The sequence below is a fragment of the Berghia stephanieae genome, chromosome 13 (genome assembly GCF_034508935.2).
Source record: "Berghia stephanieae isolate SIO BIC M18660-M18661 chromosome 13, UCSD_Bste_1.3, whole genome shotgun sequence".
NCBI lineage: Eukaryota > Metazoa > Mollusca > Gastropoda > Nudibranchia > Aeolidiidae > Berghia > Berghia stephanieae.
In genome coordinates, this window is record NC_088372.1 from 25,083,505 (window position 1) to 25,110,434 (window position 26,930).

Consider the following 26,930-nt stretch of genomic DNA (forward strand, 5'->3'; position numbering starts at 1 on the left):
ACAGCGTTGTCTCTGTCAAAAAAAAATTGTAATATCGCCTAACAGGCGTCATGTCTTGTTCTACGAATTGCTGTTGATCAGGGACCCTTTGTAAAGGACTTAGAGCATGTTTAGTGGGTATTGCTCTATAGAAAAGCTCAAGTTTTTAAAATACAAAATACAAATATAATTTTACAGGAACGAGAAACTTCTCTCTCTCTCTCTCTCTCTCTCCCCCCCCCCCCCCTCCTCTCTCTCTCTCCACACACACACAACACACACACACAAACACTCAAACACACTCTTTAGTATGTTTATTTATTTAATTGAGTTTGTTATTTTTTAAATAGGACTTCAATAAAGCTTATGACACTTTTAATTCATTTTTTTATCATATCCAATTTATACTACATTATCAATCATCAAAGCATAATACAGTAGGACTCGGAAATAGCGAGTTCGACGGGTCCACTCCTGATTACTCGCTATTTCCGAGTTCTCGCTATTCCTGAGTTGCCAGGAAAGGTTATAATATTGCTGGTTATTCCCCTCAGTGTGTAATTCGAGTAAAAGCCGTCGCCCTTATTTCAATTTCTTCACAGAAGTGGCAAAATGCTTGGTTTTTTGTTGTTTTTTGTGTTTTTTTTTTTTTTTTTCAAGTAAAATCATGACTAGAAAAAAAAACAAGAACATAGAAGTGTGTGTGTGTGTGTGTGTGTGTGTGTGTGTGTGTGTGTGTGTGTGTGTGTGTGTGCGTGTGCGCGCGAGTGTTTGTATGCACTCGGCATGTTTGATGAGGTAAGCAAGCGCATCACTCAATCACTGACCCATTGAAATAATGGTTCCACACTCCCCTCTCTCGCTGATCGTGTCGTTCGTTAACGATGCTACTCGCTGACCGATGCGCGTCGCGTGGCACCACATTGGGTGAATAATTGACCCCCACCCCCAATACACACACACGCACACAAACCCAACCCCCACCCAAATTTGTTTCGCCTATTATGTACTACTACAGACTAGGTTACTATGTAATATTACTCGTAACGAAAAATAAGAAAAGAAAAGAGGCTAGGCTAAAAATATTTAAATTGCCATTGTCTCTTGTTTTGCTTTACTTCATTCGCAGTCCTAGGCTGGGGCAGGAAATGCTCGTTATTTCCGAGTTGACCTCTTTTTCATACTCGCTACTTTCATGCTAATTTTATTGACTCAAATAAGGGAAAAAAACGGGGATTTAGATTTTACTCGCTATTTCCGAGTTCTCGCTATTTCCGAGTACGTTACTTTCATGTTCTACTGTACTTACTTACTAACTAACCATCGTCCTCATTGACGTTGGATGTCTGCACTCTGCCATGACAAATATCTGCCCAATCCACCCATCTGTTGACGGTATTTATCATACAGATCTGCCCAATCCACCCATCTGTTGACAGTATTTATCATACAGATCTGCCCAATCCACCCATCTGTTGACGGTATTTATCATACAGATCTGCCCAATCCATCCATCTGTTGACGGTATTTATCATACAGATCTGCCCAATCCACCCATCTGTTGACGGTATTTATCATACAGATCTGCCCAATCCACCCATCTGTTGACGGTATTTATCATACAGATCTGCCCAATCCACCCATCTGTTGACAGTATTTATCATACAGATCTGCCCAATCCACCTATCTGTTGTATTTATCATACAGATCTGCCCAATCCACCCATCTGTTGACGGTATTTATCATACAGCTCTCTTCTATTGATATCTGTCCATTCCAGGATAATTTTTATATAACTCTACTTTGAACTTCTTCTATCTCGTTTACCCTCCATTTTCCCCTGTACTACTTTAATAATTCTATCCAATAAATACAGATGCAGCACTAGTTGGATTCCACCATGCTCTGCAAATACGGCACATAAGAGCTGGGTCTTGCCATGAAGTTGCAACTCTGTGCATCGAAGATAATTGCGACTGTGAGTGTGGTGAGGACAAATGGACTTGCATAGGCTTTTATTTTGACTTTATTGATTTCTCTGTCACTTCAATTTGGCCTTTAATTTTAAAAATATTTTCGGGCAGAGAATTCCATATTCGGATGGTGCTTGGAAAAAACTAGTTGAGATGAGCATTAACTCCTGACTGTGGGACCTGGTATGAGTGCTGTTTTCTTTTGTTTTGGGATAAGGCAATCAATTGGGAATGTTGTTAGTCAGTCCATGACGAACCTTAAAGAGGACTTTTACTTTTTGTATAGTGCATCTTTCATGTAATGGTGACCAGTTTAGGCTCTTGCATATCCCACTGATGCTTTCAGTCCTCCTGTAGTTGTTACAACCAAACCTACATGCTCTGTTTTGAAATTTCTCGAGCTGTTCCATCTGTGGATGTGACCGATTTGTATCCATACAATATAAGTCATCACTTCCCATGAGCATTGAATTTCTGCACACTCGGATTCTAGAACACTTATTGGCTTCTCCCAAGAGCGAGTGTGCTTGATTCCAGCAAGTACTGTATCTAATTTGAATAAAGTCTGTAAGAAATTCTACTCTACACACCCCTGGATTTTATACAATAAGTCATCACCTCCATGAGCATCCAATTTCTGCCCCGACGATCAGATTCTAGCACACTTTTTGGCTTCTTCTGAGAGTGTGCTTGATCCCAACAAGTACTGTATCTAATTTGAATAAAGTCTATAAGAAATTCTACCCTACACACCCCTGGATTTGATCAACCACGAGGTGACAAAGGAATAGTCTGTGTTTTCCCGTAACCTATGCGTCCGCCGACACAGTTTCTCTCTCATGTCATTGTAATCCTGGCTTGCCTTCGACAAGATGTTCTCTTTGCTCCACTCCTGTATACCAACAAAAGAAAAAAAAGCAAACCATCATTGAGAGAGAGAGAGAATAAGTAGAAGTGAAATATCTGTTCAGTGTTATAGTAATCATATAACATTATAACAAGTGTAACTAAATGACAGGTTGCCATATTTATGGAAAATTAATATCTATTATTATTATTTTTATTATTATTATTATTATTATTATTATTATTATTATTATTATTATTATTATTATTATTATTATTATTATTATTATTATTATTATTATTATATATTATTATTATTATTATATTATTATTATTATTATTATATTATTATTATTATTATTATATTACGAAAAATTCGTAGACCAACGAAATGTTGGCTCCAGGTTCAGAACTTCATGAGCATTTCTAAATCATTAAAACTTATGGAAAAATTAAAACTTATGGAAAATAAAAGTTCATGCCAGACTACATAATTTTAAGGATTTTGAAGTGTTATTTAATTTACGTGTGGCTATGTGATCTAATAGTATGACACTCGCTTTCGGATCAGAAGGTCCTGGGTTCGAGCCTTGCTCAGCACATAGTTGAGTCCTTAGGAAAGGTTCTTCACTCAGTCTCTCACCATACTCAGGTGTAAAATGAGTACCAGGCCATTAAGAGCGTTGTGCTGTCCAAAAAAAAAAAAGTAATATCGCCTAACAGGCATCATGTATCGTCCTACATGTTCAGTCTTGCTGTTGGCCTGGGACCCTTTGTAAAGCGCTTTGAGACTTTGAATGGATATTGCGCTATATAAAAACTCTCTTTTTATTTTTTTAAAAGTGAGTATAAATTGTTGATTTTAAAAGTTAACTATAGGGACTACAAACTATATTTCCTAAAAATTACGAATTTTCACATTTTCAAGTAGGCGGGTCTGGGTATGAGTAAACTTGAGCTTTTATATAGCGCAATATTCACTAAACGTGCTCAAAGTGCTTTACAACAGTAACACTTAATATGTAGGACGTTACATGACACCTGTTAGGCAATATTACAATTTTTTCAGACAGAGACAATGTTGTTAACGGCCAGGTACTCATTTTATACATGAGTACGGTGAGAGAATGTGAGTAAAGAGCCTTTTCCAAGGACTCATCCCCGAGCAGGCTCAAACCCAGGGCCTTTCCGATCCGAAGGCAATGTCATACCACTAGGACCAACTGCCGAATGATAGCCTTCAACCGACTTCATCTAAAACGAGTGTCATACACTTGGACCCACATAGCCCGATAAGTTGTAAACCGTACCCTTCATCCTATATGCTGAACATCATAATGACAATCGTACGTCTCCTTCCAACCTACTTGGTCCGTCATCTCATGTCCCCAAGAGTGAAGTTTGTGGAAAATCTGTGGACACAATCATCAAACCTGATAAGCTAGACGGTATGTCTCAGTGAACTCACTCAATCCTAGAGATTTTTGCTGCTTTTCAAAATTGGAAAAAATGTATTTAAAATGAGCATGTACATAGATTCATTCAACTACCATTAACACCGTGTAAAAACTAAAGCCATTGACTTTGATAATACGCCTAATTTGTCTAGAAAATGTAATAAATAGGCATGGGGAAAGTAATCGGTAAATACGGATATAGTGTTGGGGTTGAGTGAGTTAAGAAACAAAGGGCCAGACCCATGGACAATCATAAGCCCCTCTCTCTCTCTCTCCCCCCGTTCCCTCTCCCCCCCCCCCCTCCTCCCCCCCCCTCCCTCTCTCCCCCTCCTCTCCCCTCCTCTCTCTCCCTCTCTCCCTCTCCTCTCCTCCTCTCTCTCTCCTCCCTCTCCCTCTCCTCTCTCTCCCCTCTCTCCTCTCCTCCTCTCCTCTCTCCTCTCCTCCTCCCTCTCTCTCTCCCTCTCTCTCCTCTCCCCCGTCACATCGCACTCCCCACTCCTCTCCTATTCACTCCCCCCTACCCCACCCCACACCACCCTCTATTTTCCTATCACAAACTGCACCATACATCACCATGATGTAATTCCTCATGGAATCAAGTCTCCAAAGGTGAAGTAAATTTTGTTGTGGAAAATAATCTTATACGTAAAATATAAAAACCTGATAAGTCAAATGAAACGACAGATTTGAAAGAGAAAAATGGATATGTTAAACATTGAAAACTCCATACATAATGACCCTTTGAGTTTTTGCTACTTTTGACTAATTGAAAACAAAGTATTTAAATGAGCATCAAAAATTCATTCTACAAAAGATTAAATGAAATACAAATCCATTTAACTTTGAGTAACCCAAATGTTGTGTTAACAAAAGATGTAATCAAATAGGCATGCGGCAAAAAGATTGACCCGGTAACAATTTTTACGGATGTCTAAGGAGTGTGGGTTGGAGTTAGTTTAGAAAACAGGCCAGACCATATGGACAAGTCATAAGCCTATGCTCTGTCTATATCTATAACATATCTTCTTTTATCTTTTCTCATCTTGCTCAATCAGTAGTGTCACATCTTGTCCTCTCTCTCTTTCTTTCTTTCTCTCTCTCTCTCTTTTCTCTCTCTCTCTCTCTCTCTCTCTCTCTCTCTCTCTCTCTCTCTCTCTCTCTCTCTCTCTCTCTCTCTCTCTCTCTCTCTCTCTCTCTCTCTCTTGCACCCAAACGTGCACATGCAGACAAACATATGCATACATGTTTATATAGACAAGCATATACACACACACACACACACACACACACACACACACACACACTAATATATTTGTTCCTAGTCACAAACATGCACACATAATGATTCACAAATGAGTGTAAGTTTATTCATGGAGATCAGGAGATCAGGAGGGTGAAAGAATAAATTTTGTATTTTGTAGTGAAAAATAAAATCAATTTAATAACAGTAAAAAATAATTAAAAGACCTGAGTAGAGGACAAACTTTGGAAAGCTTTCCGCTACTGTAGATTTGATAATTGTCAGGAAAAAATGGAAATGTTTAAAACATTGAAAACAGCTCTTTGTGCTAAGTACAGTAAAGTGACCCTTTGAGTTCCTTTACAAATGCATACATAATATTGACTATTATGACAAACCAAAGTTTAAATGATATCAAAAATTCGAATGTCATACAAAAAGGGAATTCAAAGAAATACAAATCTAATTTTGTGTTGAGTGACCCAAATTGTGGTAGGGTGTTGTAACCAAAAGGGGATCCCGATAGCTCAGAAGGTAGAGCACACAATTCACGTGCAAAAGGACCGAGATTGATCCCGGGTGAAGTCGAGATTTTTATTTTCTGATCCCCCTGTCTACCCAGGAGTGAATGGGTAGCTGGGTATGTTAGGTCTGGTGGAAAGTACTATGCAATAGACTTGCATTATGAGTACAAGGCCAAGGAGAGCGTAGTGACTCAGTGTCTAAGTATAGTATAACATATTGTTTGTTATTTATTTATGTGGCTCAGTGCATTGGCTCAGAATGCAGTAGTGTCACATCTTGTCACAAAAGTCAAAGTCGAGCAACATTAAATGCGGTCAGTGGCTGGATGGGTGACTGTGATTTTTAATAATTCTCATCCCATTGTCATGTCCTTGGTTAAGGCACTTCACACATATTAACTCAGATGTGAGTGAGTACCTGGCTGTAGGCAGCGATGGATATTGTAAACAAAGTGTTAAAGGAGGCATAATCATATTTCATTCCATACATCAATGGTACTGTATGATATGAAATATGGTTCTATATGGCGTGCTGGGGAAGAAATGAAGCTTTGAGAAAGATAAATCTATAGAAATGCGCTATGTAAATGTTCATATTTTACCTTATAAAAAAGCTTCCTTTCTCTCTTGGGATCATCAGATCGTTTCCCTTTGTCAATGAAGCGGAAATTGTTTTTAATGAGTCCAACGTACTGTTGAATAGCCTTCTCTGTCACAAAACTTTCTCTTTCTTTCACAAGATCCTAAAAATGAACAAAAAACACACGTTTAAAAAAAAAAAATTCACATTTATCTGTAGTAATTTGGTAATAAATATTTTACTTGTCTTTTACATCTTTCATAAAATCAAAACGATAAAAACATATTTGATGGCATCTTAATTAAACTCATTGTAAACATTTATATGCACTAGTATAAAATCACAATCACATAACCTATTATAAAAAAAAATGAATAAATAGGGTTGGGGATCAACATTTGTGCAGCCATGTGGTCTTGTATGACACTCGCTTTCAGATTGGAAGGTCCTGGGTTCGAGCCTCGCTCGGAGCATAGTTGAGTCCTTGGAAAAGGCTCTTTATTCACATTCTCTCACTGTACTCAGGTGTAAAATGAGTACCTCGCTGTTAATAGAGTTGTCTCTGTCTGAGAAAAATTGTAATATCGCCTGAAAGGTGTCATGCCTCGTTCTACGTGTTGCTGTTGGTCAGGGACCCCTTGTAGAGCACATTTATTGGATATAGCGCTATATAAAAGCATTGTTCCGAACAGCCAATGTAAAATTATTTTTTACAGACTGATACACAAGTAACTTGCAAACCTTTTTTTTAGTTCTGGCTAATTCTATTATCCGATATATTGGGTCGTAATAATCAGTCCTTTTTATGTTTGACTTTCATTGTGATTATAATTTATTCTATGCAATTCTAGCATATCCAAAAAAAAATTAATGACGTATATTTAAAACTCTTTTGATACTCTCAAGTAATAATAATCTTATCTGCAAAAAAAAAAAAATTGATGACGTCATTTTAAATCTCTCTTGAAACAATCAAGTAACAGTAATCTTTCTAATCTATTCTTTGAAAATTAGGGTTTGGAATCAACATTGTTCCATAAAGCCAAAGTTAAATTTTTATTATCGAGTATAGAATTACCCGCAGATGTAAAAATACAAAACAGTAGTGTACTAAATAAAATAGATGACCACCTGTTCCTCATAGCCTTTATTTCTCCTCAAATATTGCGAGTTATCCACTAGTAATAAAAATAATATTAATTATAATAACAATGATAATAAAATAATAATAATAATAATAATAATAATAATAATAATATAATAATAATAATAATAATAATAATAATAATAATAATAATAATAATAATAATAATAATAATAAAAATAACAATAACAGTAAGAGTTCAAAAAGAACATACCTCCCATATTGGACTTGTATATTCATGGCTTGCAGCAAAGACCAGCTGTAAAAAGTAACAAGATGCAAATATTAATAACACAGAAATGACAAAAGCTAGGTATTATTATGATCTAAGCAGGGACAGCGGGGCTCAGTGGTACAGTCTTTGCTTCATACCCAAAAGGTACTGCGTCATGTGGCCTTGAGCAAGTCATCTCGGCTTAGCTCAATTTGCGGCGCTGCTCTGCGGCTGACACCTGGGTTATTCCAGTCTTCCCTTGGAATAGACCTCAGAGACAAATTTCCCCAATGGAATGAATAAAGGGAATTTTTTTTTAATATGAATTTTCAAAGGAAAGTACCAAAACAACTTAAGAAAAAAATAATAAAGTAGTCCATCAAAGACAATAAGCTCATGGAGCCAGATTTTATCCCAGTATCAATAGAATGAAATGAACTATAGCAATTGCTTGCAATCAATTGGATAGGATGCTAGTCTATCGTAAAGTTCTTTCCACAAGCTATCCAATCACTGGGTCGACAGGGGGGAGGGGGGGGGGGTAATTGACTGCACCTGGGATCGATCTCACCCCCTTAGTGAAGCGAGTGCTCCTCCAACTGAGCGAATACGATGCCTCATCCAATCAGGCATATTAATCCTCCACCTTCCCCCACACCTCCCAAATCACTGGGTTCCCTGAAGACTATGCAGGCATGACTACTCCGCCCTTCCCCCACCCCTTTCTCACATCCCAGAACCACTGGTTTCCCTGAAGACAACTTAGGCATTATGAAAAGATTAAAATGAAACAATGCCAGAAAAAAATAATAATTTTAAAACAGAGGAAAATAAAAGGGAAAATCCCCCCCCCCCCCAAACATTAAGCCTATCCCGACCTAGAATTGAACCTCAGACCTCCTGACCATGGGTAATTAATTTGGAAAACTGATCATCAGTCGAGAAAGGCTGATTTATTGATTAATTGCCTATATATTGCATATATTTATATCCTATATGTCTATATGTTACCATGTGAGTAGCTGACTTTCAAAGCGCCCTAAGTCACATCCAGATAGAAAATGAGTTAACAATCTCAAGCTATCTTTTGGACTCCATAGAATCACCAGAGAAAATTTGGAGTTACAAAACACTCAGGGTATTGGTCTATGAGACACACAAGACACAGATTTTCCTCTTTAAGTCACTGGATAAATGACACAAAATTGCGGTTTACTTTGAATGATGATAATGGGACTTAGTACGTTTTAAAAGTCACCTAACTCATGTCTTGTTTCATACAGAGGATGGTGGATAGATTAATTTTTTCGCCAATTATAAAGAGAGCGTGGGGTTTGTTAGCCATTTGTCTCATTGTGGTCCCCACTGTAGTCAAGAGAGAGGGGTGCATGATTGGTACTGAGTTCGAAAGCTGTGACTGAATAGCTCAGTTGGTTGTGCGACCGCTCGCTGTCATCTTTATCCCGGCTAGGCGGAGGGTGGTGTGTCAATTGGAGCCTGAGTTCGGCACTGACCCTGTGACTTTTTATTCTCGGTTTTCATCAGGCACTTCTCTATACCCTATTTTTCTCATCATTATTGATAAAATTGAAGAAACTTTTTAATTGTATTTTCTACATAGTCTAGCACTGTAATCTTCACACCTTTTCAGAGTCTTATCTAAATAAAATTAAAACCAGTGTCTGTCTGCTCCTAGATTGTTCAAATCTATTCATACTACACCAACCTCCAGGGAGGTGACACTGCACTTGAGCAAGGATTCCCCAAACGCCCTCAGTTCCTGCACTCCATATTCCACCATCTTGTCTAGGCCTTTGCTCTCAAAACTTTCCGGCAATCTGCTGGTGGCTGACAAAATATTCTGATGAGAGAAATAAATAAATATTATACACACACACACATATATATATATATATATATATAAATTCACTCACGTATTTTTACCCCAAATGATCGTTTCTATGTCCTCCATTTCATCACGGCATTATATATATATATATATATATATATATATATATATATATATATATATATATATATATATATATATATATATATATAAAATCTCATACTTCATGCCGTTTTACTGTCTCGAAAAATAATTGGAAAAAGTATTTTTATAAAAAGCATTAGTTACAGTCTAAAAGTGACATTGAGAGAAAAAAAAGTTAGTGAAACAATCGATTAAATACAATATAGGCTTAAAACAATGTAAAATATTCAATTGACTAAGCTGGTGGGTTTTTTTCTGAGCCCCCCCCCCCCCCCCCTCCTGTCTACCCAGCAGTGAATGGGCAGCCGGGTTTGTTAGATCTGGCAGAAAGTACTTTGCAAAAGACTAGCTGCCTATCCAAAGGGTAGCAAGCAATTGGTATTGTCCGCTTCATGTTAAAGAAGCTGGGATAAACTCTGTGGGCATTATGGCTCAGAAGGACTAGAGAACAATGCTATTCCAAGTAAGCGGCTTCAGATTGTAAACAGATTATTAAAAATGTAATTTTGAATGGAACATTTCTATTTATTGTCTGCTGAAAACAGGTTTATTTCCAAATATTCTTTATATACACTTCCAATTTTACCGATTTTTTTCATAGTGATACTAAGCTGCTAGAAGCTGTGGATTGTAAAAAGTTTTTAAAAAAACAAAAATGAATATAACAGCTTCAAAAAAGGACAAAAACAGCGTACAAAGAACATTTCAGGCACAAAACCCTTCTTTAGCCAACAACAGAAAACAATAAAAACACAAATACAATACGAAATAAACCAGATTGATGACAAATTTCACACTGACCCTCGTGTCGTTGATGTAAACGACTGTGTAGTCGACGTCAGAGGTGGGTGTATCCAGATTGTACATTTTACTACCGGCTACAGCAATCAATACGATCTGTTCTGGGGACATCTTGCATACCGGGCCACCAACTTTCTCCATCATGGTAAGTAGATGACTGTGACTGTCCTCGAGAACTGTGATAATGAAATGAAATAATGATAGATGACATTTGTGTAGTGCATTTTCAAAATTGTATAATGCTCAATATGGTGATCGAACGCCTCAAAACGGTGCGGCTATGTGGTCTAGTGGTATGACACTTGCTTTCGGATCAGAAGATCCTGGTTTTGAGCCTCGGTTGGCGCACAGTTGAGTTCTTGGAGCAGATTCTTTACTCACATTGTCTCACCGTACTCAAGTGTAAAATGAGCACCTGGCCGTTAACAGCGTTGTCTCTGTCCGAAAAAATTGTAATATTGCCTAACAGGTGTTATGCCCCGTCCTAAATGTTAAATGTTGCTGTTGGCCTGGGACCCCTTGTAAAGCGCTTTGGGAACATTTAGTGGATATTGCGCTATATAAAAGCTCAAAGCTCAATTTATAATGCTGGGTTCTGACTTTGATTTTGAATCTGATTGTTTCTCAAAATTGACTCAATTCTGAGTATTTGTATTTAAGGGTGGAGAGAGTTGTGGAATGTGGCAACCATTGTTGGTGTTGAATTGGAGCATGAAATATAAAAATCTACCTGTAAATGGTTGAATCTCTCTCCCATCCAGTCTTGTTCTCATCAGCCATTGTCCAACCAGTGAGTCCACCTCAGACTGGGTTGATTTCGCTGAAGAAGGAAGACTGCTGGACTGGTATGTAGCCTGGCAATAAGTAAGAACTACAATATAACAGTAACATAAATGGCATTTTATCGATGTCATTTGCCTTTTTAAAAAGCTGGATTTAATATTTGAGCACTGCTTACTTTCATTTTCTGTTAAATATCACTTGATATTAATTGACATTTTTAAAGATTATTTGGCTTTTTTCACAACTAGTTTGGCCTTTTGCATAAAATTTATCTGTGTATTAAAAAAGCAAGGCCTTCTTTTATTCACAGACATGTCTGTCTTTAATAGCTGATTTTTATACACAGTCATGTCTGTGAATAAGGACAGCCTAAATATTCAGATCAGGATAATAATAATAATAAAGAAACTTCTACGACACTTTAATTCCTAGAATATAAGACTCTTAGCGCTTGAATTATATTAACAAAAAAATCAACACACTCATAAGAACTTTCCATTCTCATTTAATAAAGTGAAGAAAAAAAAATGAACACATTCTTCTTTAGGGTTTATCCCTAGCAGAGACTGGAATAACCCACCCAAGTATTAACTGCAAGGCAGTGCTGCAAATTGAGCAAAGGCAAGGTGACTTGCTCAAAAGCCAAACACCGTGTGAAGATTTGAACTTGGTATCTTCTGGATACCAAGCAAGGACCACACTGCAGTGCCACGGTGCTGCTATTAACAAAATTGTATACAAGTTGCTTCTATCTAATATTTTCTTGTGATGTAAAAATTGACTAAACAGAAAGATTTTTCTTTTGTCTTCCTCAAGTAAACTTGATAAGTACTTGTTAACCAAAAATTTAGGGACCTGGTTAATTAAATCAATTTAAATATATTTTGGTTTACGCAAAACAAAATCATTACTTTCTTCTTGTACATGAATACTAAAATTTATTATTTTTACTGAGTTCATAATTTAAAATGATTCCATTTGTTACTGAAATGAATTAATATAACCAACGTTTTGTAAAAATAATATTCAACTTTTGGATTACTTAAGAGTCAGTTAACAATAATGCAATATTTCAAATTGTTTTCAGTTTTCTTGATAACTCGAGCTAAAGCATTTTCTGTTTGTTCAGTTTTCATTGGGGTTTTTTTTTTTTGCGTGTGGCTGTGTGGTCTTATGGTATGACACTCACTTTCGGATTGGAAGGTCCTGGGTTCGAGCTTCGCTCAGTGCATAGTTGAGTCATTGGAAAAGGCTCTGTACTCACATTCTCTCATTGTCTCTATCGGAAAAATTGTAATATCGCCTAACCGACATCATGTCTCATTCTACATGTTAGATTTGCTGTTTGTCAGGAACCCTTTATAAAGCGCTTTGAGCATGTTTAGTGGATATTGCGCTATATAAAAGCTCTATTTTAATAATTATTTTTTTGCATTTTTTTTGTTTGTAAAAATATTTTACTAGGCCACTTGCCATCATTAAACAGCACAAATTTAAAGTCCTTAAGCCCACTGATATTGTAAATATGTTCCAAAACTAACGAAACTTACCCTAAGTTGTTTAATCCAGACAAGAACCAAGTCAAAAATCTCCTTCTTAACCTCCTGTGGATTTGGGTGTTCATACAATATCTTGACAAGTCTAATACACTCAGTGGCTTGAGGGGACAAACTGGATTCACTGATTTCCATGTCAGGTGCAGACTTTTGGTGATGAAGACATTCACTTGCTAGATGTAAAAGTCTGGAGAACAGGAAAACGTAAATATCAATCAGAATCCACATCCCAAAAAAGTGAGCTTTTATACAGCTATAAACTAAGTGTTATAAGGGGAGGGGGGGGGGGAGTGGGAGTTAAATGGATGGTGGCAGTTATAGTCACGTCGCATCGTTGATTTATTTACCTACAGTGATAACCCGAACTGTGTTCCTTGCATTTTTTTATTTCATTCAAAATTGCTTCCCTTCAAATATCGCATGCGTGGATACATCAGGGCTCGACTTAAACGGGGATTTTTAAAATTTTTTTTTGCTAATCCCAATATCCCATGTAAATGTATATTTTATATTGGCAATTGCCTAAAATAGACGTTTGATTTGGATTGAATTGTATCCGAGTTCCAGTGTACTATGTCACAATGAACCAGATGACAAAAAAATGCTTTTTTTTCAGGCCTGCCAACTATTACAAAAAATTCATAGAATTACGAAATTTTGGCTCCAATTTCAGAGCTTCATGATCATCTCTACGTCATGAAAATGTGTTGAAAATAAGACATAATGCCAGTCCACAAAATGTTAAGGATTTTGACGTTTCTTTAATCAATGGAAGGGTAAATAGTGATTATTAAAGATAATTATAGCGACAACATTTTTCATCTTAAAAAAAATTACAAATTTTAAAACTTTCAAGTAGACAGGTTTGTTTTTTAATCATATTGACCAGATAAAAGATTTCAAAGCAATACATTCCATTAGGCTCAAGGTGCCAGAGTTAATCCTAGTTTCTCTAGTGTGAAACGGACAATAGCAATTGCTTGCAACCCTTGGATACGACGCAAGTCCACGGTTTCTAGCAGCTTAGTATAGTCCACAGCTTCTAGCAGCTAAGTATAGTCCACAGCTTCTAGTAGCTTAGTAGTCCACAGGTTCTAGCAAATTAATATGGTCCACAGCTTCTAGCAGCTAAGTATGGTCCACAGCTTCTAGCAGCTTAGTGTAAGTCCACAGCTTTTAACAGAGTAGTATTCGCTCTACAAAACTTAACAGCGTCCTAAATGGTTGGATATGAATTCTATGACAGCTCATTTGGTATGGCAATCTCCTAATAAACAGAGGAGCCAATAATAGCCTCAGGTTCAAATGAAGTTCTTTCCATCCCCATGGTCGACCCAATTATAACTGGGTAGCTGGGTCTACAATATCTGTCAGAAAGCATTTTCCAATAAACTTGAATCTATCCAGCTGTGGAAACTGTTCGTTGAATGCTACAAAAACTGGGATAAACACCAATCAATTCTAAGGGCTTTAACACGAATACTGAAAAGTTAATACGACCTACCTCAAAGAGTCGCATACTTCATGAACTGTGCTCCCTTCTCTAAATCGTATTCCTCCAATCTTTTTCTTCTTACTGATTCCGCCTGATGCCTGTCCAAGACATGCTTCAAAAAATGCCCTTGTGCCTGAAATGGAAGTTAAAATCCTAAACTGATCATGCAACCCCTTAAAATTGAGATTAAAATTGAGCTTTTATATAGCGCAATATCCATTAAACATGCTCAAATCGCTTTACAAGGGGTTCCTGGTCAACAGCAACATTTAACATGTAGGATGGGACATGATGCCTGTTAGGCGATATAATTTTTTTCAGACAGAGACAACCCTGTTAACAGCCAGGTACTCATTTTACACCCGAGTACAGTGAGAGACTGTGAATAAAGAGCCTTCTCCAAGGACTCAACTATGCGATGAGCGAGGCTCAAACCCAAGACCTTCCAATCCGAAAGAGAGTATAGCCGCACCCCTTAGTTGGCCTCCCTCCACCGGCTGCCCATTGCAAAGTGCACAAATTACAAAGGACCGTGTCTTGTTTATTAGTGTTTGGCGGGTAAAGCTCCAGTCTATCTCACAGAACTCGTGAGGCTGTGTGCAAATTTGAAAATTACTCTACAGGCCAAATTAAAATTTTGGAAAAAAAAATCAAGAGCAAAAAGTTGGTGATAGATCGTTTGCTTGTTTCGGCCCTGAGATTTGGAATGAACTACCAAATGTCAGAGGGAGTGCAAGTCTTTGCTTGCCTTTAAAAAGAATCTCAAAACACATCTTTACTGTATTTGTTGATAAAAGGGAATCCTGAAACATCCATTTGATCTGTTTTTGTAATTAAATTGAAGCTTACATTCAATTTCACGTTATTTATTTCTTCGAGCTTCGAGCTTCAAGCAGCAACATTTCCATCATAACAAACAGACCCTTCTGATCAGAAAAAAAAGAGGCCTGAACTGGACCTATCGGTCATAACGCAAGTGCCCTCCCACCTGACTTATCAGGACCCCTTGTGGCATCAAATATTATTTTTATTAAAATAATATGATACAGGGTATTCAATACAAGAGGAAAAATTTACTGAACTTTTACACAAACACATAGACTGACTGACCCTGTTCTGAGTGCTGAACTCCAGTAAGAACACATTATGTACTTACTTTTTTTTTCTGTTTAGCAGGTAATTGGAAAATATACCAAGGGTTTATAACATACTGAATTCTGTAAATATACGGAAAATTGGCAACCTTAAATGATAAGAACAAAAATTAACACTGACCAGTAGCTGAAGCAAAAGGCAGAGATGTCTGTAGATCTTTCCATGATTCGGATGACCAAACCGATGCACCCTCCCTGCAATAGATAGCCTCGACAAACCTTGATCGGCCTTTGGCCAGTGCATGGCCGAAATGGGACAGCTCAATGGCCTGGAACCAACCCTTTGTAAGAGAGAATGATGAACGCAATATATAAAATAAAAATGCTTGTTATTATGATTATGTTTGGTGAGTAATTGAGTCTTTGTGAAGCCATCCTTGGTAAAATAGATCATCGAGCTGACTACTGTCATACAAACAAACATCATCATCATTATCACCATTATCATCATCATCATCATCATCATCATCATCATCATCATCATCATCATCGTCATCATCATCATCATCATAATAATAATAATAATAATCATGATGATGATGATGATGATGATGATGATGATGATGATGATGATGATGATGATGATGATGATGATGATGATGGTGGTGGTGGTGGTGGTGGTGGTGGTGGTGGTGGTGGTAGTGCACAACATTATCAGCAGGACAATCACGTCACTCTTTCACGCATCAATGAAACAAACAAAATAAAATATTTTAAGCATTTATTTGTATTCCTTTTTTTTTTTCTAATTGCTGTTTTGCTTTAAATGCCTAAATGATGAAGCACCTGACTACTTACAAAGGCATGTTAGAAATATATGTACCAAATAGGAATTTACAATCCACGACAGACAAATCAAAGCTTATTCTTAGTAATAATTACAACTATAAATTTTATGGCAGCCATTCCTTAACCCACACTGGACTCCTTCTGCCCGGATGGAAAAGAGAAGTAAACTCCACTGATAACTCCAATATTCAATAGTTATTACAAACAAGATCAGCTTAAAACAATGAAAAGATAACACGCCACAAGGCTCACAAAGCTGCACATTTAGGCTTTAATGGGTTACACCAATTTAATTTACCCCTCCCCTCCCTCCCCCATCCTCCCCATTTTTTTTAACCTAAAAAAAAAATTGGCCAAAATATGACAACAAAAGATTGATATCAGAGTACAGACACTTCAGGCTCTCCATTCCTCACAACACACAATGACTCAAACTATTGAGTGCTTTAAGTTTACACGGAAGACAAAATATTTTAGATAAACTTTCCCTTAATATTTCAAAATGTAACTTTCAATTTTCTTAAAATTCTCATATCACCTGTTTTTTGTAAAGCATCCACCATTGAACATGGTAGGTGGACATTAGCGCAATATAAATTTTATATATATATATATATATACTCACAAAGTCGATAATGCTAGCTTTCTCTTTGACTTGTGGGTTTGTGGGAGAGAAAAACTGTTGATCAAAAGAGGTGAAGACCACAAGGAGAGTGTTATGCTTGGCTTGTTCACCTCGTTCTTTCTGGGACAATTCATACCAAGGGCAGGTAAGAAGTGTCATGGATAAGATGCTCTTACATTGATCTAAAAAGGAACAAAAAAAATTTTTAAAGAAGTAAAACAACTTAGTTCTATTACTAAGAGGTATGCCATATCCATGGTGTCATTTTATAACCGTCTAACTTAGTTTGACAAAATTTTACAGAAGAGGCAAAAAACATCATTGAATCCGTTCTTTATACAACACAATTATTATTATAAATAATAAAGCAGCACAAGTGGCTCGGTGTTATAAAGTCTGAACTGAAAACATTCGAGTACCATTTGGGTTGGCCTCTATCTATCTATTGATATTTTCACACCATCTCAAAGTGGTATTATAGTGGGTTAAACTATGGGCTCGAAAGAAAATTTATAGCCACTTATATGAAACTTGGAAGTTTATTTCTATTTGTATGATGATGAATAAATATAATTTCTTACATTGCGAAAAAAAAAAATGAGAGTCGGTATGTGTGGTGAGGCTCTGTGGTCTTGTGGTTTGACACTCGCTATCGGATCAGAAGGTCCTCGGTTCAAGATCGCTCGGTACATAGTTGAGTCCTTGGAAAAGGCTCTTTACTCACATTCTCTCACTGTTCTCAGGTGTAAAATGAATACCTGGCCACTAAGAGCGTTGTCTCTGCCCGAACAAATTGTAATATCGCCTAACAGGCGTCATGTCTACATGTTAAATGGTCTCGATTCACCCCTGACATGACACCATTTTGAGATGGCAGGTCACTAATTGTATTTTTACTATGTTAAGATGAACCCCATATGCAGGTCTTCCACACACATATACCATAAAAATTAACATGTGGGGGAAAGAAACCCATAGTTTTGGCAGTCAAAACTTTGAAATCATTATGTTTGTTTGGTTTTTTTTCTTCTGAGGAAAGTTCAATTGACAGGTAATTACATGATTGGATCACAACGCTTTCCAATCACTTTACACATGAACTCCATACATAAGGTAGATCTTATTTGAATATGTCAGTCCCAATAGCTCCATTGGTAGAGGACTCGCTTCACACGAAACGTGACAGAGATCGATCCCGGGAGCTGCCAAGATTTTTTCTGACCCCCCTGTCCACACAGCAGTGATTGGAAAGCTGGGTCTGTTAGATCTGGTGGAAAGTACTTTGAGATCGACACGCAATTGATATTGTCCGTTACAGGAAAAAACTCCAACTCCACAGGCCTCATGGCTCTGAAGGACTACTTTCTTTTCTTTTTTTTAATTTTAATATGGTAATAAAGCATTTTTTTAAAGGCAGAAATCAAATAACTGATCTCTACTACTTTTGTTACTGTTACCTTTCATAGCTTCTTCCACCTTCGTTTTGATTTTGATTCTTGCTTCATCAGTCAGTGACCCTGGAAGATGCATCAATATTTGTTGCTTCAACTCTACCATCTGATCTTCATGGACATCAGGAGCTACAAAGTCAGTATCACTGCCTTCAAGACAGCTCTTGAGAGATCGCAGATGATCCAAAGATTCATGACATTTATCTTTCACTGTAAGACAAAAGACACAATATTAAACTTCATTGGTTTTTAGTCATTGGTGCAGCTTTGTGGTCTAGTTGTATGACTCGAAGCTTGAGATCTACAGGCCAAAAGTTCAAATCCTATTAATGTAAAAAAAAATGAGTTCCCGTGAAATGCTTTTCATTAACACTTTATCCCCAAACCTACACATGTATAATGAGTAACCAACCAGGAACAGCATTGCCGTAGTAAAAAAAAACAATTAAAACACACGTCCTAAATGGTCAGTGCTGTAGTGGGCTGGGACCATTTTAAAAATAAGGATTATAAATAAAGCAAAAGGAATAGAGAAGTGCCAGATGAAAACAGAGGACAACAATAGCATAGAGTCGTGGGGCCAATCTGGGGATCCAATGATACAGAACCCATCACTCAGCTGAGAGAGAGAGAGAGAGAGAGAGAGAGAGAGAGAGAGAGAGAGAGAGAGAGAGAAAGAGAGAAAGAAAGAGAAAGAGAGAGAGAGAGAGAGAGAGAGAGAGAGAGAGAGAGAGAGAGAGAGAGAGAGAGAGAGAGAGAGAGAGAGAGAGAGAGAGAGAAAACACATGAGCGGTGAGCAATCCGGACACCAAAAAAGTGGCTCAATGATTATTATGCAGCCTCTGTTCTCTCATTCTCAATTACTGAGAGAGGTCAGAAAAAAGATAGAAAATACCATGAAATTTCCATAAGCGAGCCATTAAAATTTATGCTCTTCTATAATAATAATAATAATAATAATAAAATAATAATAATAATAATAATAATAATAATAATAATAATAATAATAATAATAATAATAATAATAATAATAATAACAATAATTTCAATAATAGTAATATAATAATAATAATAATAATAATAATAATAATAATAATAATAATAATAATAATAATAATAATAATAATCATCATAATAATAATAATAATAATAATAATGATAATAATAATAATAATAATAAGCTACATTAAACGTTTGTCTTCTTTCAAAATCACATTCTTCACATTTCATTGGTATTAGCATATCTTAATAGATCATCTATAGTCATAACGTTTAGGTTTCTGTGTATTGTAACATTAATTAATTAATTTTCTTAAAATTCTCATGTCACCGATGTCTTGAAAAGCGCCATTGAACACGCTAGGCGGAGACTGGCCTCTTATAAATTTTATTACTATTATTATTATTATTATTAATTGTTATTATTATTATTATTATTATTATTATTATTATTATTATTATTATTATTATTATTATTATTATTATTATTATTATTATTATTATTATTATTATATTAATATTATTATTATTATCATTATTATTATTATTATTATTATTATTATTATTATTATTATTGTTGTTGTTGTTGTTGTAGCCCGCCCCCCACCCTCTCCTCCAATATAATACTGCTTTGAGTGAGAGTTACAGCAACCAGATAGTGATAGATAAATGGCACACTGATACCTGAATCAGAAAATGTTGAGTTTTGCTGTCCTGCAACCCATGACAATCTTTCCTGTGCTTGTAAGGCATCTGTCACATGCTTGACAGCTATGGTATCTATGCATATATTATCCTCCATTGATCCCGACACGTGCTGGCAACGCTGTTCAAATATAAAAAAAGAATGCACTCCACTTAATTACACATCAAAATATCACACATACTCTGCTTAATTAACTAGTAGATTTTTTATCAATCAAAACATGGAATTTGTGGCACGCCTTCAAACGAGCTCGGAAAAACATAGTTGATTGTTAATAAACAATAACGTGAATGAAATAGACCTCTCTCTGATCATAGTTATTATTTTTATACCGCCAAATGGGTGACTAGTTTTCACACGAATTTCTAAGTCAGATTAAACGTTTAAGATTAAACATAATTTTATGTGTTGGTTCAATTGATCAAGTGGTAGAATAGTGGGTATTTTACTTAAACACATACCACTGATAGTAAAACCTTGCAGTTCGCTATGTTTACCAATTATTGTCATTGTTTACATTATGACGACTGTCAGAGAGGCGTAGTTACATGCCCATCCACTTCACACTATTGCTACACATATATACTGAGCAACTGCAGAAAATTGCACACTCTGTTTAATAAACATATTTTCAAAGTCCCCATTTTTGCTTCTAAGCAAGATTTAGTGTACCATGCGAAAGAATATTCTGATTGAATCAGGAAAAAAAGATGTTTCAATTCACCACTGTTGAAAAATGAGAATATGCACATGTCGGAGGGCCCTGATAGCTTAGTTGGTAGAGCACACACTTCACATGCAAAGTGACCAAGCTCGATTCCGGGTAAGTCAAGATTTTTTCCGACCTCCCTGGCCACCCAGAAGTGATTGGGTAGCTGTAGCTATTGATCTGGTGGAAAGTACTTTATAATAAACTAGCGTCCTATCTAAAGGTTAGCAAGTAATTGTTATTGTCCATTTCACAATATAGAAACCCAGATAATACAGCTGTACCTCTGAAAAAAGTCAATAGACCATGAGCAATGGTATCAGACTGGCACACAAATAACCCAGATTTGATTTCATGATACACATCCAATTTTTTTTTATCCCTCTTTCATTTTCATTCCATCCCTGTCCACCCAGCTGTGACTGACAGCCTGAACCTAACTTAAACTTAAACCTGATTTTTTTTAAAAATTCTTATTGCAATTGTAAAATGCCTATACAAGACTTACAAGATACTTATAACCGTTCTTTAAAAAAGAGCATTTATATGGCGCAATATCCACTTAATGACTTAATGTGCTCAAAGTGCTGTACAAGTAGTCCCAAGCAGACGGCAACATTTAACATGTCGGACAAGACATGATGCCAGTTAGGCGATAATACATTTTTTTTTTACAAAGACAACTCCGTTAATGGCCAGGTATTCATTTTACACCTGAGTACTGTGAGAGAATGTGAGTAAAGAGCCTTTTTCCTAGGACTCAACCATGCGCCACTCTCAGAGTCAGAGCGGAATTTGAATTTGAACCCTGGACCTTCGGATCCGAGTCCGAGGGGGCTGTCATTATTCCCAGACGCCTGTCTGGGGATAATAAAAATTCGTTATCCCCAGACAGGTGTCTGGGGATAACCAATTTTTGTTATCCCCAGACACCTGTCTGAGGATGCTATCCCCAGACGCATGTAGCAAGTGGGCAGAAAGATTTTATGCAAAATGCCAAACTAGGCGTGAAAAATACCAAATATTCTGGAAAAAATACTAGTGGTTGTGTCCCAAAACAGTTAATATATCAAGTGATATTTAACACAAGATGAAAGTAAATAGTGATCAAATGTCAAATCCAGCTCTTTTTAAAAAAAATATTTTAAAGCAAATGGATCAATGAAATTTCTTTTGTTACTTTGATCTGAAAACGTCAAACTGGCAATTCGACTTTTTATTTTCAACCAGGAATAAAGTTGTTAATCATCAAATCTGTTCATAGTCCACCAACCATTTAAATTTTCATTACCAACCTACCTGTTAACTTTACTGATCATCTCTTGTTTCTATAATTTGCTCATTCTGGCCACAATTTTGGGGACGACCGGGAATAGTTTTTATGTCGCGGACGAATTCTTAGGCCATGGTGATGTTCGCCCCAAAGCCCAAAACCCACACCTGTTATTTTCCTGTCTGCTTCGCACAAGACAATACAATTTAGTATCACACGTCCACAAAACTAGATCCAACAACATATTTTTATTCGAATCAGAGATGAAAATAACTACCGTACCAAAACAAGGAAGCAAAAATGGTGGAAATATGTTTAGCTCATATATGAATTTAAAATATTCCGATAGCGGTGTGGATAGGCAGCTCATGGGTTAGGCCACCTTTCATTTTACTCCTTTTAGCTGCACAGTTCCGACCCAGTTGCGACCGCCCCCCCCCCCCCCCCCCCCCCCCCCCACTCATTTTTTTTTCTTTTCTTTCTTTCTTCCCAATTGATTTTCATTGTTTTCACTTTTGTTCCGAGTTCCGAGCAAGAGTTTTTTTTTAATCAGTTGAATTTTTTATTTCTCCGATAATATTATTTCATTATTTAATTTGCTCTATATCTATTATTGTTTTTTTTTTTGTTTTGGTCAATGATAATAATAATAATAATAATAATAATAATAATAATAATAATAATAATAATAATAATAGTAATAATAATAATAATCATTGTAATATTTGTTATTATTATTACTATTACCATCATAATCATTATTATATTATTATCAATAACAGTATTATTTTTATTATTAATACTCTTATTATCATACTATTACTATTACTATTATTATTATTATTATTATTATTATTATTATTATTATTATTATTATTATTATTATTATTATTATTCATTATTATTATTATCATTATTATTATTATTATTATTATTATTATTATTATTATTATTATTATTATTATTATTATTATTATTATTATTATGATTGTTATTATTATTATTATTATTATTATTATTATTATTATTATTATTATTATTATTATTATTATTATTATTTATTGTTAACACTATTCCCTGCTCCGAGGGAAATCTCTCTTTTTTTTTTTTTTTTTATATTTTGACCTAAACCTTAGAGTTTTTTGTTTGCTAAACCTTTATGTAAATGTTCCGTTTCTGAGCATGAATTTCTTAAATTGTTTTTATTTTAAAAACAATTATTGATTTTATTTTTAAAACAATTATTGTTTTTTTTTCTCTCCTCTATCTGACCATTTGGTCGCTCTCTGAATATTTCTGTTTGTTTGCTTTTTAATTATTTATTCTTTTTACACACTATTTGAGATCGGAGTGGGGACGAATATATTTGCTAGAAACTAGAAAAAAAACAAGAGGGAGAGAGAGAGAGAGAGAGAGAGAGAGAGAGAGAGAGAGAGAGAGAGAGAGAGAGAGAGAGAGAGAGAGAGAGAGAGAGAGAGAGTTTAATAATAAAAAAAAGAGGTGGGGGGAGGATGGATGGGACATTTATCCCTTTCAACGTTCTGTAAAAAGAAGATGGAACTAAAAAAAAAAAAAAAAAAGTGACGTTACCAGGATTCGAACCCACAACGTCGATTATGGTCAAGCTTCCAGGGCAGACGACTAAACCATTCGGCCATGACACCCACTTCGAAGTCGACGCATATTGTGTATATGTAGTAACAACTGATTTTAATGTTGGTTAATTTTATGTTTTTATATATATTTTATTAACTTTCCTTATTTCTATGTGCATATGGAAACATTCCATATTCTGGAATGTGGATAATTGTTTAAAAGAGCGGAGTATCAAATATGCGTCTGGGGATAATGAAAATTCGTTATCCCCAGACAGGTGTCTGGGGATAACAAATTTTTATTATCCCCAGACACCTGTCTGGGGATAAGGCTGTCATTATTCCCAGACGCCTATCTGGGGATAATAAAAATTCGTTATCCCCAGACGCATGTAGCAAGTGGGCAGAAAGATTTTATGCAAAATGCCAAACTAGGCGTGAAAAATACCAAATATTCTGGAAAAAATACTAGTGGTTGTGTCCCAAAACAGTTAATATATCAAGTGATATTTAACACAAGATGAAAGTAAATAGTGATCAAATGTCAAATCCAGCTCTTTCTAAAAAAATATTTTAAAGCAAATGGATCAATGAAATTTCTTTTGTTACTTTGATCTGAAAACATCAAACTGGCAATTCGACTTTTTATTTTCAACCAGGAAGAAAGTTGTTAATCATCAAATCTGTTCATAGTCCACCAACCATTTAAATTTTCATTACCTACCTACCTGTTAACTTTATTGATCATCTCTTGTTTCTATAATTTGCTCATTCTGGCCACAATTTTGGGGCAACCGGGAATAATTTTTATGTCGCGGACGAATTCCTAGGCCATGGTGTTGTTCGCCCCAAAGCCCAAAACCCACACCTGCTATTTTCCTGTCTGCTTCGCACAAGACAATACAATTTAGTATCACACGTCCACAAAACTAGATCCAACAACATATTTTTATTCGAATCAGAGATGAAAAAACTACCAAAACAAGGAAGCAAAAATGGTGGAAATATGTTTAGCTCATATATGATGAATTTAAAATATTCCGATAGCGGTGTGAATAGGCAGCTCAGTGGGTAAGGCCACCTTTCATTTTACTCCTTTTAGCTGCACAGATTCGACCCAGTCGCGACCGACCCCCCCCCCCCCCACTCATTTTTTTTTTTTTTTACTTTTCTTTCTTTCTTCCCAATTGATATTCATTGTTTTCACTTTTGTTACGAGTTCCGAGCAAGAGTTTTTTTTTAATCAGTTGAATTTTTTATTTCTCCGATAATATTATTTCATTATTTAATTTGCTCTAGATCTATTATTGTTTTTTTTTTTTGTTTTGGTCAATGATAATAATAATAATAATAATAATAATAATAATAAATAATAATAATAATAATAATAATAATAATAATAATAATAATAATATAATTGTAATATTTGTTATTATTATTACTATTACCATCATAATCATTATTATATTATTATCAATAATAGTATTATTTTTATTATTAATACTCTTATTATCATACTATTACTATTATTATTATTATTATTATTATTATTATTATTATTATTATTATTATTATTATTATTATTATTATTATTATTATTATTATTGTTAACACTATTCCCTGCTCCGAGGGAAATCTCTCTTTTTCTTTTTTTTTAATATTTTGACCTAAGCCTTAGAGTTTTTTGTTTGCTAAACCTTTATGTAAATGTTCCGTTTCTGAGCATGAATTTCTTAAATTGTTTTTTATTTTTAAAACAATTATTGTTTTTATTTTTTAAAACAATTATTGTTTTTTTTTCTCCTCTATCTGACCATTTGGTCGCTCTCTGAATATTTCTGTTTGTTTGCTTTTTAATTATTTATTCTTTTTAGACACTATTTGAGAGGGGAGTGGGGACGAATATATTTGCTAGAAACTAGAAAAAAAAAACAAGAGAGAGAGAGAGAGAGAGAGAGAGAGAGAGAGAGAGAGAGAGAGAGAGAGAGTTCAATAATAATAGTAAAAAAAGAGGTGGGGGGAGGATGGGTGGGACATTTATCCCTTTCAACGTTCTGTAAAAAGAAGACGGAATTTAAAAAAAAAAAAAAAAAAAGTGACGTTACCAGGATTCGAACCCACAACGTCGATTATGGTCAAACTTCCAGGGCAGACGACTAAACCATTCGGCCATGACACCCACTTCGAAGTCGACGCATATTGTGTATATTATGTAGTAACAACTGGTTTTAATGTTGGTTAATTTTATGTTTTTATAGATATTTTATTAACTTTCCTTATTTCTATGTGCATCTGGAAACATTCCATATTCTGGAATGTGGATAATTGTTTAAAAGAGCGGAGTTTCAAATATGCGTCTGGGGATAATGAAAATTCGTTATCCCCAGACAGGTGTCTGGGGATAATCACAGCGCTGGGGATAATCACAGCGAGTCCGAGGGTGAGTGTCATAGCACTAGACCACATAGCCGCATGTTCTTTTCATTTCTCACAAGACAAAGTGGAATGAACCCCAGAACACATTTTTAGACTAGAATAGAGTTAGAGAAAACTATCTACACCTTTGCCTCTACTCTACTTCTCGTGACCTAACCCTAACCTAACTCTAAACGTTGTTTAGAGTGGAAGTAGAGGCTAGAGGTCTATCTATAGATATAGTTTTCCTCACTTCCAAAAGTGTCAAAATTTTCAATTTATATTTCAAAATAAATTGTGAGACACTGCTCATTTGTTTATCTCTTACATTATTTACATCCAGATATCTTGTAATATTGCACAACGAAATGACAAACAAGGCAGTCAATGTAAACAATGAAATTATTTGCCAGTAGTGTCCCTTGTACCAAACATGCACCACTTCCGTGAACTTGAACAATACAATGGAATCTTGTTATAATGTTGTCACAGCTATGATGTCAATCTGGCTTACTTAGAGCTAACAATTTGCTTGGAACGCAATTATTTCCTCTATAAAAACGCCCAAAACCTCATTATACCGTCATCACTGAAGCGTTGACGGGCACACTCTATATGGAATCTTATTT

At 35.6% G+C, this 26,930-nt stretch overlaps 1 protein-coding gene across 1 annotated transcript; it reads right to left on the minus strand.

Moving 5' to 3' along the window:
- Positions 1-283: 283 nt before the first annotated feature.
- On the minus strand, positions 284-26,717 carry LOC144959336 (uncharacterized). The gene is made up of 14 exons (XM_078891897.1): positions 26,630-26,717; positions 20,288-20,429; positions 18,611-18,814; positions 17,154-17,335; positions 15,861-16,020; positions 14,595-14,718; positions 13,085-13,277; positions 11,482-11,605; positions 10,752-10,927; positions 9,684-9,818; positions 7,958-8,002; positions 6,622-6,762; positions 4,109-4,210; positions 284-2,844 (listed from the first exon to the last, which is right to left on the minus strand). Exons 2-13 carry the CDS (start codon positions 20,403-20,405, stop codon positions 4,112-4,114), a joined length of 1,701 nt encoding a protein of 566 aa, XP_078748023.1. The 5' UTR covers positions 20,406-20,429; positions 26,630-26,717; the 3' UTR covers positions 284-2,844; positions 4,109-4,111.
- Positions 26,718-26,930: the final 213 nt, after the last annotated feature.